Source organism: Penicillium waksmanii (genome assembly GCF_028829765.1).
Source record: "Penicillium waksmanii strain IBT 27052 chromosome Unknown utg000004l:1.0-5674109.0:1.0-5678898.0, whole genome shotgun sequence".
NCBI lineage: Eukaryota > Fungi > Ascomycota > Eurotiomycetes > Eurotiales > Aspergillaceae > Penicillium > Penicillium waksmanii.
In genome coordinates this window covers 629871-649159 of record NW_026643251.1, presented here as the reverse complement: position 1 = coordinate 649159, position 19289 = coordinate 629871, and the positions used below count along the sequence as shown (strand labels likewise).

The 19289-nt window shown below is 50.5% G+C and overlaps 6 protein-coding genes across 6 annotated transcripts; 4 read left to right on the top strand and 2 right to left on the bottom strand.

The window, feature by feature from the left end:
• Positions 1-425: 425 nt before the first annotated feature.
• Positions 426-1519, top strand: N7481_003105 (putative short-chain dehydrogenase/reductase family protein; the record flags this gene model as incomplete). The annotated part of the gene is made up of 2 exons (XM_057262324.1): positions 426-1291; positions 1399-1519. The coding sequence occupies 2 exons, from the start codon at positions 426-428 to the stop codon at positions 1517-1519; spliced, it is 987 nt and encodes a 328-aa protein (XP_057123985.1).
• A 546-nt stretch (positions 1520-2065) lies between these two features.
• Positions 2066-3646, top strand: N7481_003104 (NAD(P)/FAD-dependent oxidoreductase; the record flags this gene model as incomplete). Its single annotated transcript, XM_057262323.1, has 3 exons — positions 2066-2614; positions 2725-3301; positions 3408-3646. The coding sequence occupies 3 exons, from the start codon at positions 2066-2068 to the stop codon at positions 3644-3646; spliced, it is 1365 nt and encodes a 454-aa protein (XP_057123984.1).
• Positions 3647-3869: 223 nt separating this feature from the next.
• On the bottom strand, positions 3870-7854 carry N7481_003103 (putative checkpoint protein kinase (SldA); the record flags this gene model as incomplete). Its single annotated transcript, XM_057262322.1, has 3 exons — positions 3870-6100; positions 6166-6571; positions 6709-7854. 3 exons carry the CDS (start codon positions 7852-7854, stop codon positions 3870-3872), a joined length of 3783 nt encoding a protein of 1260 aa, XP_057123983.1.
• Positions 7855-8240: 386 nt separating this feature from the next.
• N7481_003102 (DNA-(apurinic or apyrimidinic site) lyase APN1) lies at positions 8241-10047 on the top strand (the record flags this gene model as incomplete). The annotated part of the gene is made up of 5 exons (XM_057262321.1): positions 8241-8718; positions 8775-8811; positions 8874-8993; positions 9056-9190; positions 9246-10047. The coding sequence occupies 5 exons, from the start codon at positions 8241-8243 to the stop codon at positions 10045-10047; spliced, it is 1572 nt and encodes a 523-aa protein (XP_057123982.1).
• A 557-nt stretch (positions 10048-10604) lies between these two features.
• On the bottom strand, positions 10605-12487 carry N7481_003101 (putative nucleotide-sugar transporter; the record flags this gene model as incomplete). The annotated part of the gene is made up of 2 exons (XM_057262320.1): positions 10605-11945; positions 12038-12487. 2 exons carry the CDS (start codon positions 12485-12487, stop codon positions 10605-10607), a joined length of 1791 nt encoding a protein of 596 aa, XP_057123981.1.
• A 1137-nt stretch (positions 12488-13624) lies between these two features.
• N7481_003100 (glycoside hydrolase family 15 protein) lies at positions 13625-19091 on the top strand (the record flags this gene model as incomplete). Its single annotated transcript, XM_057262319.1, has 7 exons — positions 13625-15389; positions 15462-15526; positions 15619-15825; positions 16395-16609; positions 16701-16746; positions 16830-18548; positions 18609-19091. 7 exons carry the CDS (start codon positions 13625-13627, stop codon positions 19089-19091), a joined length of 4500 nt encoding a protein of 1499 aa, XP_057123980.1.
• Between the last annotated feature and the right edge of the window lie 198 nt (positions 19092-19289).

Here is a 19289-nt window from a genome sequence, read left to right as displayed (position 1 = left end):
GAGCCCGAAAGCCTCGGATCTTGAGGCAGGCAATGATTCTATCCTTCTGGGGTTGTTCTCCGTTACTGTTGTAGGAAAGGAACCTAGACTGGATCATGGTTCGCGATGGGGCGACTGGGATTGTTCCAGGGCTAGGCCTAGTATAGCCGCGCTAATGCACGATATTGTATTCCTATTCCGGTTTAGCGTGCCAATACAGCGTATGATTGGCTCAAATGTGAGGTCGGGTTAGATTGAAGATCCCTTTCAAAGCACTTAGTCGAGACCCGAACCCATGAAAGATGTCAATGTATGGGAGACTGGATATAACAAGCTACGGACGTATTCTTAACTCCGCCATGTCATGGTCATATAAATTCCAAGGTTCTGCCTCATCGAAATGAGTTGGAAATCTACAACCCATCTCATTTTACTGCTCGAACGCCATGTCCTCAAAAGAATTGCCGCCCTCCACCACGCCATTTTTCCCAAATCAATTCATCACAAACCAATTCTATTCCAAAGCTGAATACGTTTCGAAGGACACTGATCTCTCCGGGAAAGTTGCGATCGTAACAGGAGCCAACACCGGTCTTGGGCTGGAATGTGCAAATCAACTTCTTTCCTATAAGCTATCGCAGCTCATTATCGCGGTTCGCTCGCTGAGAAAAGGCGAAGATGCAGCCGTAGACCTGAGAAAACAATACCCCAATGCGAATATTGAGGTCTGGCTACTGGATATGTCTTCCTACGACTCAATCCAAGCATTCGCATCGCAGATCGAAGGAAAACTGCCTCGACTTGATATCGCCATTTTGAATGCCGGGCTATCCAACTCAACGTTCAGGCTCGCAAGCACCGGCCATGAGGAGACCATGCAAGTAAATTTCCTCTCCACGATGTTGTTGTCGATTCTTCTCCTCCCTCTTCTGAAGAGCAAGTCTCCCGCAGGCTCACCGGGTCGGTTGACCATTGTGACGAGTATGTTGTCATTGACCGCAAAATTTGCGCAAAAAGACAAGATACCGCTACTGAAAGCATTTGATGATGAGAAGACCTTTGATGGCGTCGACATCTACCCTACATCTAAATACCTGGGTCTAATATTCCTCTGGAAGCTTACGGACTCGGTATCTGCCGACGACGTGGTGGTTAACTTTGTGGAACCGGGATTTGTTAAAGGCACATCTCTGCAACGCGAAGCACCTGCAGCTATTAAATTCGCACTTTATTTGCTGAAGGTTGCAACCGGACGAAGCATGAAGCTTGGAGCTTCTACATATCTCGATGCGGCTATCACCAAGGGAAAGGAGTCACATGAATGCATATTGATGAATTGGGGGGGTTGCACCGTGAGTGGATTGAATATTTACATGAATATATTGAATGAGGCAGTTGATTTACTAACGGAAAATACAGATATCCTCCTTTGCTTTACACCGTGGAGGGGGAGAATATCAAGGAAAGACTCTGGCAGGAAACCCTGGAAGAGCTCAATTTTGTGAATGTCAATGGAATTCTAGAGTCTTTGGCAAAGTAACTTGAAGACCAGCCAAAACTCGGCTAGTCAGGAATTGAATTACCTTCTGTCATTTACCATGAGTTCAGACTGTCAACGCATAGTTTAGGGTAATACTCTCTCTCCTTGGTGTAGAATGGGTAAGAACGTACAACCAAAAGGTACATCTATCCCATCGGATTTCTTTGTAGTATGGATGTCATTAGTGCAACCAGCACGAGGACAAATGAGTCGCATCGGCGTTGGGCGTCTCACCTCCGAGTCCCAGAGTCCCATCCCTCAAATGGCAGCGGTCAAATTTAATTCTTAAACCTAAAAGCTGAAGCTTTTGTAAATCCCATGGAAATACACTCTCGCCAGAGATATACCTCATACTACTAGTATATCAATTCCCAAGATCGCCCCGCACCAAGCGTGTTCGGCGGCGGACAAAAGGCCGACCACACCACCGCGGTTCGTCCAATTGTGACCTTCTTTTATCAACACAACAACCCCCAAGAACCATCTTATTCCCCGACACCCCAAGTTTCTAGGAGCCCACGCATATATTATTTCAAATATACCACCATGGCAGAAACCGGAAAGTCTTTCCCTCAGCCAACAACAGGCTCCACCAAACCATTCTGGCGAACATCGCTCCACCCACTAGACACCCACCAAACAACGCCCAACCTCCCATCCGAGACAGACATCCTAATAATTGGCGGCGGGTATGCCGGTGCATCGGCTGCATATCATCTTTTCCCAGAAAACCAAGCTGCCAACCCGCCAAGTGTTGTTCTTCTCGAGGCCCGAGAACTATGCTCTGGGGCCACGGGTCGCAATGGGGGTCACCTGAGACCGGATCTTTATTCAATCACGTCCAAATATATCGAGCGGTATGGACTAGAAGCTGCGGTTGAGGTCGTTCGATTCGAAATATCGCATATCAAGGAGATAACGGACCTAGTCGCGAGAGAAGAAATTGACTGTGAACTCACCCTCACCAAATCTCTGGATATCTATCTAGACGAAGGGGAGTTGCGGCGGAAAAAAGAATTTGTGGAATATCTCCGAGCGCAGAATCTCGATTTCATGGATGATGTGGAATACTTGTCTGAGACCGAGGCACAGGAAGTAAGCGACCCTTTCCGATAATTCTAGTCATATCTGAACTTCCCTCCCCCCGCCCCCACCTCCTCAAAAAGAGACAAACCTGAGACTGACAAATATCCCCCCCCCAAAAGAAAGCCCACGTCCGAGACGCAAAAGGCGGCTTCAGCTTCTCGGCCGGACACCTATGGCCCTACAAACTAATCACCCACCTAATTAGTCTAGCCGTATCCAGAGGTTTAAATCTCCAAACCCACACGCCCGTTTTATCAATAGGAGAAACCCAAACCGCAGAAGGATTCTGGCCCGTAACAACCCCCCGAGGAACTATTCACGCGCGCAAAATTATCCTCGCAACCAACGCATTTACCAGCGCCGTGGCACCGCAGTATTCGAAAGCCATCATCCCCTGCAAGGGCCTCTGTACAGCAATTGAGCCGGGCCCCGGCGCCCCGTATCGGCAATTACCCGAGACATATGCCATTCGACACGGGCCAGGCGCGTTCATTTATCAGATTTCCCGTCATGATGGGTTAATTATTGTTGGTGGGGCTTCTTATATCTTCAAGGATGACCTGGGGGAGTGGTATGGGAATTCTGATGATGGGGGGTTGATTAGAAAGGCGGATACGCACTTTGATGGGTATATGCAGCGGACCTTTTTTGGCTGGGAGGATAGTAGGGCGGAGGTTAAGCATATTTGGACTGGTGGTATGTTTTTTCTTTCTTCGATTCTTGCTCTCGCTTTTGGGACAGCGGTGCCATTGGTGTGTGCTGGTGAAGTAAGACTTGAAGCTAACGGATTGAAAATGAATAGTGATGGGATATAGTGCAGACTCATTGCCTCATGTTGGAGAGGTTCCAGGTAAACCTGGACAGCTGATTGCCGCTGGGTTCAATGGGCATGGTATGCCTGTGGTTTTTCTATCCGGGAAGGCTGTTGCGGAGATGGCACTGAAGTCGGTCTCTTTCGACGAAACAGGTCTGCCGGGATTGTTTGAGACATCGACTGCTAGACTGGATCCGGTATATGATGATATTCTTGAATTGAAGTAGATGTAGCCCCAGGTGGATCGTGAAGTAGGAACAATTATATGAAGAAAGATATCTACTATTAAACGAAGTATAGACAGAAAAGTAGGGCTGACTGACTCAACGAGAGTCTAGTCACGAAAAAGATATCGTGGCGGGGGGTATGGGTATAGATGGATCATAAAACATGACGGGGAATCCAACAAGGGCTCAACATAGCACAGCACAACAAACAAAACGAGACGAATCAAGAACGCTCAAGCTTCTTCTTGTGATTAGCAAGAATAGCCTCAATCTTCCTCAACTGCAAGGCAAGACCCTTCTTCTCCGCATTTGCAACCAACCAATCCTCCATCTTCCGTCTGACAAAACGCATAGAAGCCAAAACCGGCAACATGGCGCCGTCCTCATTCTCAACAGGATTCCCCCGGTCTTCGCGCTCCATCGCGACCCAACGCTCAGAGGCGGGATTAAGAAGTAAATCGAAAACATCAGACCACAACTCCCGATCCCAGTATCGCTTCAACGATTCGCGGATTCGGTAGATTGGTGGTTCTGGCCCGCCAGCGGTCCCGCTACTAGTACGTACGCGAGTGGACTCGATGTATTTACCAAAAAGTAGCACGTGGATTGTACCCGCGATACCATATAAATCGATCTGATGGGTCCAGGGTCGGGTCTCGCGGATTTCGTTGCATTCGTGTGTGCCGACTTCCCAATCTGCGATGAATTGAACGTTTGGTTGGAACGCGTGCATGTCTATCCCGCGGCCGAAGTCGATCAGTGAGAGACCCTTGTCTGCCCAGCCGTGCAGGCCATTGGGCGAGTAGTGAATGGTGTCTCGGCGTTGGGGTCTTGATTCATCGTCGTCGTCGTCATCATCGGTATCGGCATCGAGGTCGAGAAGGGAAAGTGATTTGCTTGGGGGCGAGTCTGAGTTCGGTTCATCTAGACGGACGAGACAATTGTCTGCTTTGATGTCGCCGTGTAAAATCCCGTTCGCGTGGAGGCCTTCGATAGTGCGAAATAGTTCAATGGAGAAGAACATTGCGAGTGATTCTTCGAGACCACCATCAGAGCTGTGCTCGTTGCGGACTATGTTGACCAGGTCGAGGATTGTACCTTGACCCCGGTAGTCTTCGACTAGGAAGCTTTCGCGTTGGTGGACGTGAAGTTCGTGAGCGCGGACAACGCTATCCGTTGCACGGACGTGACCCGGTGATTGATGCAGGCGTTCGTATGCGGCGCGAATCATATAGAACTCCCAAGCGCTTGAGGGTCCATTTTCAACCTTGACGGCTTCGAATGGGTGTCGCGGCTTATCATATGGGCTCACCTTGCTAGCTAAGCTACTCGGGTTTGTGTCTTCTTCATCCGAATTGTATGGCTCTTCGCTCTCAATGCTCTCCGCCAAGTAAACTGGAGCATAAGCGCCCGCTCCCAGCTCTCGGCGGATGAGGTAGCTTCGCTCCGCACCTGGGAATTCCAGAACCGGCGTATCAAGGCCATCATCATCGGCAGCTCTTGATTTCCGGCTATGAGCCCTGAGGAATTTCTGGATCATGGACGCATAGTTACTGTCTTTCGTATGCCCATGGTAACCAGCGTAGGTTGCAAGTTGGGGTTCCAAGGCGTTCAAAATGGTGTTGCGAATTCCTTTGTCGGTTGGATTGCATTGGACGTCGCGGATGATTGCTTCCCTTCGACGTGGCCTGGGAGCCAGTGCCTTGAAAGCAGTGGGGCTAAAAGGTGCATCGGCCACGGAGGTAATAGTGTTATCACCATGGTATGGCGTCGGGGCTCCGACGGGGCTGGAGAGCAATAGATCACCCATCTGAGGAACCCCGGATGGTGTCCGTGCCTTTGAGGGAGTCTTTGCATTATATATAGTGTTCCGAGCAGCCGTCATAGAAATGGAGCTTTCTGTGCGCTCAACAATCGGAGTCATGAACGGCAGTCTGTTCTGGGCCATGATGGCAGGATCTCGATATGTCCCGAACGGTGCGTTATAATCAGCAGGCATTCGTGGTACAAATCGTTCCTTTTCTGGAGTGCCATGCTGTGATCCATACACATCTTCCTCGCTGACAACGGAGTGGGAAGTAACATCACTCCCCTCAATACCAGGGACATCCCTAGCGGTGAACTCGGTCCAATCATCCCCCACAACACTTTCAGCCCGTGTAGTATCAGCGTATCCGGTATCATCAAGCGACCTGTGGAAAGTTTGTGTTTCTTCGTCCCCAAAGTCACTCGAGGCTGCTGAGATGCGACCAGTACCAGTGCTATCACAGTCATCGTCGTCATAGTCACTACCGTACAAGCTATCCGCTGCATCCTCTTCTTCGGCCTTCAAGGGTTGACTGAACATGTCGTAGATCTCATCGGTCGCAGCACGAGTATGCATGGTCATCGTGGGCTCCCGAGTACTCTTCCGTCGGACTTTCGAATTTGAGGGCGAGTCAAATTTCATTTTAACTACGTGATGGTCAGTCAATAGATTCACGAAACATTGGAAATGTAGATCAATAGTATTTGCTCACCAGTTTGAGTATTCCCTTGCTCCTTGAACTTTTTGGGTTTCCCGGATTTGTGTTCGGCGTGCCCGTCTCGTTCTCGAGAGTTGGGTTGCTGCCCGTAAGTTGTTAATTTTTCGTCTGAGGGTTCTTGTAAGTCTTCCTCGGGCCTTGCTTCTTTGAAGTTAATTGGTTGGGATTCAGCTCCTAAAGAGTTGCCCGAGATTTGTTGCAAAGGCTCCTTTTGGCGTCGCCAATCTATACCCATCCAGCCGCGCTTCATCGCCCTAAGTTCTTCAAAGCTCATCTCATGCGCCGGATTCCTGTAATCTGGATATACTGCTTCCAAGTCGACAAAGACACGTTCGCGCCGACCAGTTCGTGGGTTTACCGCTTCCCTTACATGATGTTCCGGAATTTGTTTGGGAGCTTTCTCTTTTTTAGGAGGTGAAATTGGATTGGACTGTATACGCAATCGAAGCACATAGGTTTAAGCCAGCAATTAGTCCTGTGATCGTAAATATATGGAAGGTCTGAAAAGGGATAGGCAACGTGAAATTGCGGACTCACCTCGTCTCTGAAAATGGCCATTTTCTGACTTGGCCCTGATTTCTTTCCTCCAGCCTTCAATGTTTCTCCAACCCAGGGCTTTGCCTCCACCTCGTTTTCCTTCTTGCGTTCCCGAATTGACCCAATACTATCCCACCCCTTCGTTTGTCCACCACTGGTGGCTGGTTGGCTGGATTCCCCAACTTCGGCATCCGAGAAAATGGCCATTTTGGCCTTCCCGGATTTCGTCTTCGGGGCGGCAGCTGTGGGTGATGGCCGTGGGGCTTGCGGATCACCAGAGGCATCTGAGAGAGCGAAGGGGTCTGTTTTAGCAGCCAGAGCTGGACGAACAGCTGGAAGCGCGGGGGAGGAAGGGCCGGCGTCTTGTGGGCGAGCCTCATGTCGTTGTTGAAATTCGCTGTATTTGCGGAGTAACCGTTCGGCGGGTCGAGCTTCGCGGTCCATACCAAGTCTATAAACTTCATCCGCCTGATTCCAGCGTCCAGCGCCCTCGAGCCATGCAGCAAACTCCTCGTAGAACAGAGCGAGACCCTCACCAATGTGATGCCGCGCTAGGAAGGCAAATGTCTCGCGCGGGGCATCGGAGAACAATCGGATGTAGTGTAGCCACAGTCGAAGATACCGGGGATCGTTCTTGTAGTGGGAGGATGAGAGGAATGACTTTGTAGCCCGTTCAAGTAATGGTAGGAGGCCGGACTCGGGGGTGGCTTGGGCCGAGGGGTAGGCATTGAGGGTCCATTTCACGTAACGGTCGTAAACGTCGAGTGGATCGTCTGATTCTCCAATAACCTCGAGTTCGGTCTCATATTCTTGACGAATTGCGCCATTGATTGTCCTTGTGTCGTTTGGTGACGGTGCTGGGAGTTTGTCACTATTGCTGCCCGCCGAAAATATTTGAGCAAGCTGTCGGGCTGATCGACCACCGGGCAGAGATTGGACGTTTTCCTTCTGAGCCTCGATGATGTCGAAGTCGATTAGGTCGTCGGCGGCGGCCATGATTCCGAGACCTGTGGGGGCTCCCTGGGAGTGAGTGTTAAGGTCGAGTAATAATTGTCGTTGATTGTCGTCGACTGTCGAGTTCGGAGAAGCTGCAATTGTGCCTTCCCAAAGTGGACAAGCTGGACCGTTTGGGTTATCGATAAACATCACGTGAGAGTTACCCCGGTGATCAGCACGTGACATCACAAAAGGGCAGGTGCGCGCAGTGTTCAGTGGTCAGCACAGGGAAGGAGCAACCGGTGGAAAGTCTGTCAGGTGATTTTACACAGCTTGGTTGAATATTTTCAATTCAGTACGAGTATATGTACACTTCACCTGTGCTTCTCAGATCGCTTTTGACAAATTGTGTGTCAATACGATCGAGGCCAGGCCTGACGACATTGCCCCTCCCGCTGAACCTCCAATCAGCGTAGAGATCCACCAGTCTTCTGATAGCCAACTGGAATCGTCTCCATTCGACAGGGACCATCATTGCCATTGCCACTTCAATTGCCATCTCTACAACCGATTGACCTCCAGGGCAGTCTTGTACAATGTGTGTCTCTCATCCAGATGAGGAAGAACCCATCACGGCACCCAAGGGAGGCCACAAGAGAAATCTGAGCAATGGAACCCCGGAAAATTCCCCATTGAGACGAACAAAACGCCAAAAGTCGCGAGTCAGCCTGAAAGAGGCCTCCTCGGAAGAAGAATCAGAGCCCGAGGTCAAACCAAAAGCCTCACGAGCCAAGAAACTGCCGGCGAGAACTTCAGTCAAAAAGGAAGAGGCTGATGATACGGAACCCCCGACTGCCATCAAGTCTAAGGGCGGAGATCAAGCTCCAAAGGTAGAAGAAGAAGAGCCTATCAGCAAACCCAAGGCCAAGGCTGCGAATACCCCTGCAAAGAAAGCCACACCTGCCAAACGAGGAAAGAAGACCAAAGAAGAAAAGGACGCCGAAGCCATGCCTCTGGCTCCCCGAACATCTGGTCTGCGAATGTTCGTCGGTGCTCATGTCAGTGCTGCAAAGGGTACGTTGTCCTCTCTGGCGCTTTAGAAGTATGAGATTAACCAAATCCTCGAGCAGGCGTTTTCAACTCGATCCACAATAGTGAGCAGATTGGGTAAGTCGTCATTCATGGTCTCACAAAACTATGATAGATGCCAAAGTTAACAATTAAACCAGCGGCAACGCATTTGCCTTGTTCTTGAAATCCCAGAGAAAATGGGACAACCCACCTCTTCAGGATGAGCACAGGGATCAGTTCCATAAGCTTTGCGCCGAGAAGAACTATGACGCCGCCAAGTAAGCTCTAAATCCCGAGCCTCCGAATTCGATCAAAACCTCAGACTAACACAATTTACCAGATACGTCCTGCCTCACGGGTCCTACCTCGTCAATCTAGCCCAATCCGACGAAACCAAAGCCAAACAGGCCTACACCTCTTTCGTCGACGATCTCCGCCGCTGCGAAGCTCTCGGAATAAAACTATACAACTTCCAGTAAGCCCTTACCCCAAACACCCCACAATACCACCATCAATCTAACACCAACCAGCCCGGGAAGCACAAACGGAGAACCCCTCCCAGAAGCCCTATCCCGACTTGCGGGGGCCCTCACATTCGCAATCAAAGAAACAACCACCGTAATCCCCGTACTAGAAACCATGTGTGGCCACGGCAACACAATTGGCGGCTTCCTCTCTGAATTCAAAGACCTCCTCGCTCTAATTCCAAAGGAACACCATTCCCGCATTGGTATCTGCATCGACACATGTCACAGTTTTGCAGCCGGATACGACCTCGTCTCCCCGGAAGGATTCAAGGCCTTCCTTGCTGAGTTCGACGAGTTGATTGGGATCCAGTTCTTGCGCGCTTTGCATCTGAATGATTCCAAAGCGCCGAAGGGGAGCAAGCGCGATCTACACGCGAACATCGGGACTGGATTCCTCGGTCTGCGCGCTTTTCATAATGTTATGAATGAGGAGAGGTTTCAGGATATGCCCATGGTCCTGGAGACGCCCATTGACCGGGCTGAAGGGGGCGATGAAGAGGAAGAAGGCGGTGCCAAGAAGAAAAATTCGAAGAGGCCGGCTGGGGCGTCCGCGGCTACGGTGCCTGATCCTGGTGTTTGGGCGCGGGAGATCAAGTTGCTTGAGTCGCTTATTGGGATGGATGCTGAGGGGGAGGAGTTCAGGGAACTGGAGAGAAAATTGGCTGATGAGGGGGCTGAGATGAGGAAGACGCAGATGGAGCAGTATGAGAGGAAGTTGGAGACAGAGAAGAAAAAGGAGGCGAAGGGGAAGGGGAAGCAGAAGAGTTTGGTGGATATGATGAAGGGTAGGGGGAAGAAGGATTAAATTGGATGATCAAGGTCCAGATCAAGTATCACAATATTCGAATAGTTGCAATGCTAGTACGATACTTAGTTTCTACAGTCACGGTGCCACGAGTGTAATAGAATTGGATGTAGTCAAGATGAACGTAGGGGCATATTAGCCCTCCCGAGAAAAGGGATTTCAATTGGTATCAATCAAACCGCCGCTCAGATAATTGATTCCATTCCAGCAGCCTCCATGCAAAGAACACACCAAGAAGCCTGCCTGCCTTCTAACAATCGCCGCCCCAAAAATAACTCATTACTCGGTAAGACCCAAGTCAGCGTTTACATGAGATATCAACAGCATGTAGCAGTCAGCAAAACAATGCGACCTTCCTCGTCAAAAAGAGTCGTCGACTCCCTGTCCACAAAAGAAAAAAAGAAACACGGCCAGGGAGAAACCGGTGCTGGTAGCTGCCGTCACAAAAAGAAAAGTAGCTACCGTCACCAAAGGAAAAGGGAAGTAAAAGTACCGTTATAATATGGTATATAGATGAATGAAGTAAAGTAAGTTGGTATCATGAGAAGAGAAATGTTTTAATGGTGAGGAGTTTGGCTCCGGACTGGTGAGACGGATGAAGCGGAGTGAACTCCGGGTGAATCCTCCCGGTTAGACAGGGGAAGCTGCGAATTGAACCCAGCCTCGGCCATCGTAGAAATTGTAGGAGGAGCGGATTTGAGAGGCGATGGAGGTCCATCATCTTCGGGGATAGTGGTGGAGACGCTGAGCCCATTAATGGGACCGCTAGCGCGGACACGGAATGAGCGCCGGTTATCACCAGCCGAAGAAGCTTGTAGATCATCGTTGAACTGGCCAGCGGGAGAAGGAGAGGTGATATCGGTCTCTTCGTCTGCGACCTGACGGTAGTCACCATTCTCCGGACCAGTGAGGTCGCCATCATCGGTATCAGAGTCGGGAGTTCCGTCCCGGCTCCAAGAATCCCTCGCTGCTTCGCTGCGCATCCGAGAGATCTTCATATAATTATAAGTCGCGATGCTACCGATGGTGATGCCGAGACCGGCCATGTTGACGGGTGTAAGCTGATCGTGGAAGATGACTCCCGCGGCACTAATCGTCACAACTTCCTTGAATATGCCGCAAATGCTCAAAGTGACAACAGAAGAGCGCTTCAACAATGCAAATTCGGATGAAATCATGCAGAAAGCAAGAACACCCGGGAAAATCAGTAGGGCGGCGCCAAGCAAGTTACCGTGCTTCTCAGCGAGGGTGAGGTAGCCTTTGTGAATTTCCACAGGGCCCTCGACAGTAAGCGCAATTGTAATAAGAGAGAAAAACATCACAGGCGTGAGAAGAAAGAGTGTGGAAAATGGGTTCGAGGTGGCCGGATGACGCAAAAGAAGGATTTGTGTCAGACCCCATCGGAAGCCAGAAAAGAAGGCTGAAGCAATGACGAGGCTGAAGCCAAGCGCGTTGAATGCAGTTTCACCAGCAACCATCATCACCACACCAATCGTCATTGTGGCGATGACTATTATCAACTTGAAGGAAGGCGACTCGAGACGGAAGAGGAAAGCAAAGATAAGAACGAAAGCGAGTGCGGAAGATTTACACATGGTGAGGAAGGTGAGGGAGATGAATTTGAGAGACATGTTGCCGAGTCCGATGTCGAGGGATGTCGCGGCACCGCAGGGCACGAGGCGGGTGAAGTAGAAGAACCTGGTCATTATCGGCTCAGATTCCTTCAATCCTTCGACGGGGGAATTGGCGAGGGACTCCGGAGGGTGCTGGGGTCGTAATGACGGGAAAATCCAAAGCAAGATAGCCGCCAATGTGAATTGGACCGCCATGTGTAAGCTAGTTGTGAAAAGAGGGAAGGGGAAAACGACGTCGCTTTCGGAGAACATCCACTTGTTATACTGCGAAGTGAAGAAGTTGGTGAGTTTGATGGTTTCAAGTCGTGATTTGCCAGTTGTCGGCAGTCGGCATGTGACGCGCAAGGTTCACTTACTATGGAGATGGATAACGAGAAGAAATACCACATCAGAATGAGACCGACGTTCACTAGGAGCTTGCGGAGGACATTGCGATCGGCCAGACCCAGCTGGAAGATAGCATATCGCGATGATTTGGTGTCAGCGATGCGGGCATCAAGCTTACGGCGTTGTCTGCGCCGGCGCCGGCGCTGGCGTTTTTGAGATGCGGTAAGACCAGTCTCCTCATCGTATTGATCATCATCCGAACTCATCTCGGTCAGTTCACGCGTCTCGATTGCAGAGGACGAGAGATCCGACGCATCGGTGTCTTCTGCGGTCAAAGGCTCCTGCTCTTCCCACCTATCTCCGAGCGGCCGAAGACTGTCATCCCTTCGCTCTGATGCACTCGGCTGTGGTCGGACATTGGTATTGCCCGTGAGCACCGAGCTCCGCCGTCGATGATGGGTTGCGGCCGATAACCCCATTGTGTGTATGTATATGTGGGTTCCAGGGTTAGACGCGGATCGGAAGGAAAGGGACGGGGGCGCGAGGTGTTTGTGTTTGCCCCATGGAGGGTGCGACTAAAGGAGAGAAATTTCGGTAGACGAGTTAAGTTGAGAAGCTGTGAAGCGTAAGACCCCCCCCTTGGAAATGGGAAATGTAGGGTCAAGTGATCAGTGATCAAAAAGCACGAGGATGCAGTGAGTGAAGTCAGGCTTGGGAGAGAAAAGAGTAAGGAGAGGCGGTCACGGGGTTAGTTGCTGCCCGCAAGTTCTTTGGGCGGTGGATGGTCAGCCTGTTTTCCCTTTTCCCTTTTCCCTTTCTCATTTCCCCCCTCTAACTTCTCCTCCTTTCTAACTGGTCGCCACTTGATCCACTTGGGCTTTTACCCAAGATCCACAATCCGGTCGATCCGGGGTCCCAAGGGAGGTCAACTTGTCCTTGTCAGTGCGGTTTATTGGTGGGCTATAACTTCCGGTGACCCTGCTATTATACTCGATGTGGCTGGGGATAATACCTATGAATTGAGGTGCTGAGCTATATCAACTTCAACTTGCTGCACAATGTCATGAATCAATCTGCGAAATTACACTGGGTCAATCGGTGGCTCTTCTTGAAACCGCTGTCTGTCCGAGGTCCCACGATGAACAAAAACTTGCATCCGCTAGCACATCCTGGTCATTTCGACCGAGATTCACGGAGTACGAGAAATGAATATTCCGAGGCCATGGGCATAAATACCTCCATAGGAGTCTTCTTCCATAATGATGATGTCCTAGCCCAGCCTGGCGCAAGACTCCGCTATCTTTCCAGCTTCCTCTCGTTCAGCTTGGTGATTGGACAATATGCTTAAGCATCGTAATGACCTCAGTGCGATTCTTGATCACTGCGGCATCATCATGTCGTGGTTCCCATTGTTCCCGACCAGCAGCCAGGCTCATATATGCCTCGCGGTGTGGGCGAGGAGCCTTGATCGGACATTTCCCTCTTCTCACACCCCTGCGTCGGAGGCTGTTACCCCAAGACTTTCAATCAACGGAAACACAAGGCTTGATCTTTACCTATTTTAATTGTCTGTTGATTCTTGGAGGCATTGTACACCTTGATTCACACTCGGCATCATGCCAGATCCTCAGTATAACGCCATTGAGGACTATGGTCTGATTGGAGATATGCATACGTGTGCCCTCATCAGCAAGGCTGGTAGCTTGGATTATATGTGTTGGCCGGTCTTCGACTCTCCCTCGGTATTCTGTCGTCTGTTAGATGACAAGATCGGTGGATTTTGGTCGGTGGCGCCTTACAAAACCGTCGTCGACCCTCATAGCAAACAGCGATACCTGCCATATTCAAATCTGCTTGAAACTCGCTGGACCAATGAAGACGGTGTCGTCATAATGCTGGACTACTTCCCCGTCACGCCCAAGAAGAGCTCCCAGTCGGGCCGTCTGCTCTCGGGTTACTGTCCATGCAATGAACCCGGAGCTAATCGTTTCAAATCTGGACTGCAGCATTCGGGTCTCATCAGGAAATTAGAATGCAGTCGTGGCTCAATGGAATTAAAATTTGAGCTGTTCCCCGCTTTTAACTATGCCAGGGACAATCACAATACCCGTGCAAAATTGGAGAACGATATGTCCAAGCACCGACTTCAGACTGTCCACTTTGAGAGTGATACAGAGCGACTACAACTTGAGATCTTCGCCGACTCACGAGAACCTGAAAAGAAAGGATTTCCCGAGGCCAGATTCACCTTGGAAGAACGCGGGGGGATGAAAGGCAAGGGTATGGTTGCCTGGATTCGTCTCTCCGAGGGACAAACGGTACACCTTGTGCTGCACAGTCCCGAAAAGGCTGTCCCGAGCCCTGCAACAATGGCTGCCTACTTTGCTAGAATGGAGGAGGAGACCTCCGATTACTGGACGGATTGGACCCGCAAATGCGCATTTCGAGGACACTACCGCGAAACCGTTGAGCGCAGCCTGCTCATCTTGAAGCTGCTTACCTACAAACCCACCGGTGCAATCGTCGCAGCGCCCACCTTCTCGCTCCCCGAAAATGTGGGTGGCTCACGTAATTGGGACTATCGGTACTCATGGGTGCGTGACACGGCTTTCACACTTTACGTCTTCCTCAAAATGGGATACAGCCGCGAGGCGGAAGCCTACGTCAACTTTATCTTCGACCGGATCTTCCCGCATGCCGCCAAGGAAATGGAAGCAGGTAGCAAACGGCCTTTCCTCCCACTAATGTTTACCATCCGTGGCGAGTGTGACATTCCCGAAGTGGAGCTGGATCACCTCGATGGATACAAGGGTAGCAAGCCTGTGCGAATCGGAAACGCAGCCGTCTTCCACACGCAGCTGGACATCTATGGCGAACTGCTCGACAGCATCTACCTTTATAACAAACATGGAAATCCTATCACCTACGACCAGTGGGGTTCGATCCGCCGCATGGTGAATTATGTCGTTGGCGTGCGTGGCCAGAAGGACATGTCCATTTGGGAGTCTCGTGGCCAGATCCAAAACTTTATTTATTCCAAAGTGATGTTGTGGGTGGCTCTGGACCGTGGCATTCGCCTTGCAGAGAAACGAACCAGCCTGCCCTGCCCTGATCGCTTCAAGTGGATCCAGGTACGCGATGAGCTGTACGATGAGATCATGGAAAAGGGGTACAACAAGGAACGTGGTCATTTCTGTCAAAGCTATGAGAGCCCTGAGGTTCTAGATGCGTCGATTCTGATCGCTCCCCTTGTATTCTTTGTCGCACCGAATGATCCCCGCTTCATCAGCACTCTGAAGATGATCCTGAAGAGTCCCGAGAAAGAGGGACTCTCCAGCGCCAAGATGGTTTTCCGATACGACCATGTGAAAGCAAATGACGGTATGTTCTAGCTCCAGATCTCAATGTCTCCCCTGGATCTACGGGTGATTACTAAACGTTCACGTCGTACAGGTGTGGGTGGAGGCGAGGGTGCCTTTATCATGGTTACTTTCTGGCTCGTTGAGGCCATGGCACGGGTAAATCATCTCCTTGCTGTGTGACCCTGGCGATTCAACTTGAAGTGCTGTTGCTAACCTGGGAACCCTGATGCGTGCCGTGAAATATATAGGCTGCTGCTTTCGATGTCCCCATTCCGCACATCTGGAAACTCGCACTCTCCCACTTTGACAATATTTTGTCATACTCTAATCACCTCGGGATGTTCTCTGAAGAAGTGGCTATTTCGGGTGAGCAGATGGGAAATACACCCCAGGCTTTCAGCCATCTGGCTTGTATAAGCGCGGCTATCAACTTGGAGAAACTTGGTCATTCGGGTGTTTAGACACGAAAGAATGCTGTGGGAGTCGGTCTTGAAACTTTTGCAACTTGAACTTTTCAGGTATTTCTTTAGCTTGGTAGATGCCAGTGGCCTTATTAATTATGACTTTATTTGCCTCTGACCTTCTGGGCATATGCCAGTGGTTTTCCATTCTCGATCTTGGGGTAGGCCTAGTGCTACAGTGCTCTGAGGTCCATACTAGTAACCCAGTGTTTCTGTAGATAGCAGTGCTCGAGACTCAAATACTACTAATAGTATTCTACTTGATATCCTACCCAGCTATATACTCAGTATCCGACGTCAACCTATTCTGGTATGGAGCAGGTGATCGACTCATGATTACGTAACGCATGATGATCCGCGCGGGTCGCGATCCGCCGGCCAACTCCACTAGCTTATTGCTTCCCCAGACCACCTTGCACACCTCCTGGGCCTCTTTGAAGCGACATACGGAAACCTGCCGACCCTCTCGGTTTCTGCTATGTTCTTCAGAGTTGATCCAAGCTCAGAACATCCAACTCGATCCTCGCCCTTTAGGCTCCAACATACCTAACTTGAACCCATAGCTGTTCCCCCTCATGGCGGGCGCTTGCACGAATTGGGCCGATCGGCCAGCTTCCGATCAGGCATTATCTTCAGACGAAGAGGGGGAAGAGGACTTTGTCTCGAGTCACAGTACTGCCTCACTGGATCCGGATGATCGCTTTGAGAGAAATCATCTTTCCACCACCCTGAGCAAGGCTCATTTGCACCAGACCGCGTCGAATCATAGCTCCGAGGAGTCAGCTACCACTCGGACCTCGACTCCCTTGACAGCAGCCTCGATGCCTGCTACCGAAAGTGACCAGAAGTGGAGAGCTAAATCGATGCAGCTGCTGGATCTTCCCCTTTGATATCCTCAAGGATATCGTGAAGGAGGTATGTGAGAGACATCTTGTTTCCAGTCCACTGTTGTTGTCGAGGAACGTCTAACATTGCTTTTCCCCTTTTCCGCTGCATAGATTACGCACACGAACGACCTCACTTCACTCGCCTTGACATGCTCTGCCTTGCATGGGCTCACCATCCCGCATATGTACTCACGCTTCGACATCGTCTGGCCGGAGTCGTTAAACCCTTCAAGCGACGATTATTCTGGCGTGGACGCCCTATCATACGGTCTCTCCACTTTGGTTATGGGCGAAGATGTCTTCAACCAGCTCCCATCTCGACACGACAGGTTGACCCAAGCTTGTTCGAGCTGCGGCTGTTCCGACCGCGTTCACCAGCAGCGAGAGACAAGCGAGGGGCCTCCCTCGCGTCGCGGAAATTATTACGCGCAGTACACGCGGACATTTTCGATCGGCAATGGTCCGCTGAGCTGGGTCCAAGAATATTCGGTCAACAGAGAGGTGGGGAAGATGCTCGGGACGCTGGTCGCTCTAGCCGTCGCACGAATGGTCAACCTTGAGACATTCATCTGGGATATGCCGACGGGTGTGGTTCGTGAGATTTGGTTGGCGCTTGCTTCGCTGGCGGATAGGTTGGGTGACGAATGTCGCTTGGAGAAGGTTTGGGTGCGCTGGCATGACAATTCGGAGAATGTCCTTCGGATTGCACCGGCTTCTGAGGCTGCCACCCATCTGTTCAAGAGATACAAGCACGTGGAACATCCCTCGCTTTCTGTCTTGCCGGCTTTGAAGAGCGTGGCCGTGCTAGATATTGATGAGCCGGCTTATGTGGAGGAACTGGCAGTTTTGATTGAGCGGTCTCGTCATCGTCTTGTTGAGTTGAGAATTGGAGTCTCTTTGAAGGCACATCTTTCCGATTGGCTTGTCTGTGCCAAAGACTCAGATGCCGCTGATGCTGTACTCAGTTGGCCAAGATACGGTGGACTGTTGAGTATTCTTTCCAAAGATAGCTCAAGGCTGCGTGAGGAAAAGGCGGTCCTTTCTTCAACCTCCGATCTGCAGGTCGCTTCGGAACTCCCCAGCAAACCGACGGAGAAATATAAGGATGAAGTATCCCAGCATGATGAAAGCAACCGTCGAGAAACCGAGAAAGGCACCACAGTGGCCAACAAAGAAATCAATAATTCACACCCGATAGCCTCTCATGCCGCTCCCACCAAGCCACATCCGCTCATGTCAGCTCTCCAGGCCAGTGGGGATCAGCTACAGCTGGAACTGCTTGAGCTAGAACGAATACCTCTTTCGATTTCAACCCTCCTCCCAACCATTGATTGGACTCGTCTAACAACACTCACCCTAATGCGATGCGATGACCATGAACATCTATGGAGAGCTCTGCGTCGTAAATATGCACCTCCAGCAACACCCCCGAAAAGACTAGCGAATGGGAATTGGGGCCGAGGGAGCGTCAGCGCGGTCGATTATTCGCTCAATATCAAACATTTGCGAACAGATAATGTTTCATCGTTCCTGATGCTTTTCATTAAGGATGCTCTCGCTCCCAATACCTTGGAAAGCGTTTTCTTGCACGAATCACCTGGACACGAGTCGAACGTACAAATCGACGCCATTTACCGACACATCCTGCGAAAGCATCGATTGAGCCTGCGCAAGGTTTTGATTGATGCCTCGGAACGACATGATGGCACAGATAACTTGAGCCACAAATGGCATAAGTGGGTGTTCAACCACGAAATCATTTCTTTCGTCACAAGTGGGAAAATTCCTCAACTAAGAGAGTTGGGAATGGCAATGAATTATCGGGACTGGGTGAGTGGAAATGATGCTTGTCAGACGACTTGAACCCGCCTGAACTAACCATGACTTCAGCACTATTTCCTCCAGCGGCTCCCGAACATGCCCCAGCTCCGCGCGCTATACCTCCCCCATATCAGCCACTGTGCCAAAGTTGACCTCAAGGAACTCGCTCTCCAAGTTCTCGACATAGTCAGCATTCGCCCTGAGCTCAAGATGACCTACATCGGCCTCCAAATGAAATGTTACCAGATTCAAGAAGGAGCTGGCGACGGGAAAGACTTGGACTTCGACGACCAAACCGTCAATGACATCTCCATCGCAGGAGATGACAATCTCTCTGAAATCGATGCAATGTCAATTCAAGAAGATGACCATGATATTCCCCCTTATACGGATGGCGGGTCCGACCTTCTCTCCAGTGATCTGGACGATGATGATGATGATGACGATGAACCGGATGATGACAGCGCTGGGCGCGTCCAGTTTCGGCTGCAAGAGATCCTCTTTTATGATGACAAGATATCCATCTTCAAGGCACGGCATGGGGTGCTTTGAAGGGCGTTTTCCCTCCTTTTCTTTCTTCCCTTTCTTCCCTGTTTTGAACCTTTTTGCTCAGCGCTTTGCGCACCCTCCAGTTCCCTTTCCATTCTAGGGTGTTCTACCTTCCATATTCAGGTGGCGTTTACTTTTCCTCTATGATACCACGTGCACATTAACTCCAACCAGACCGAGATTATTATCCCCAACGTATCT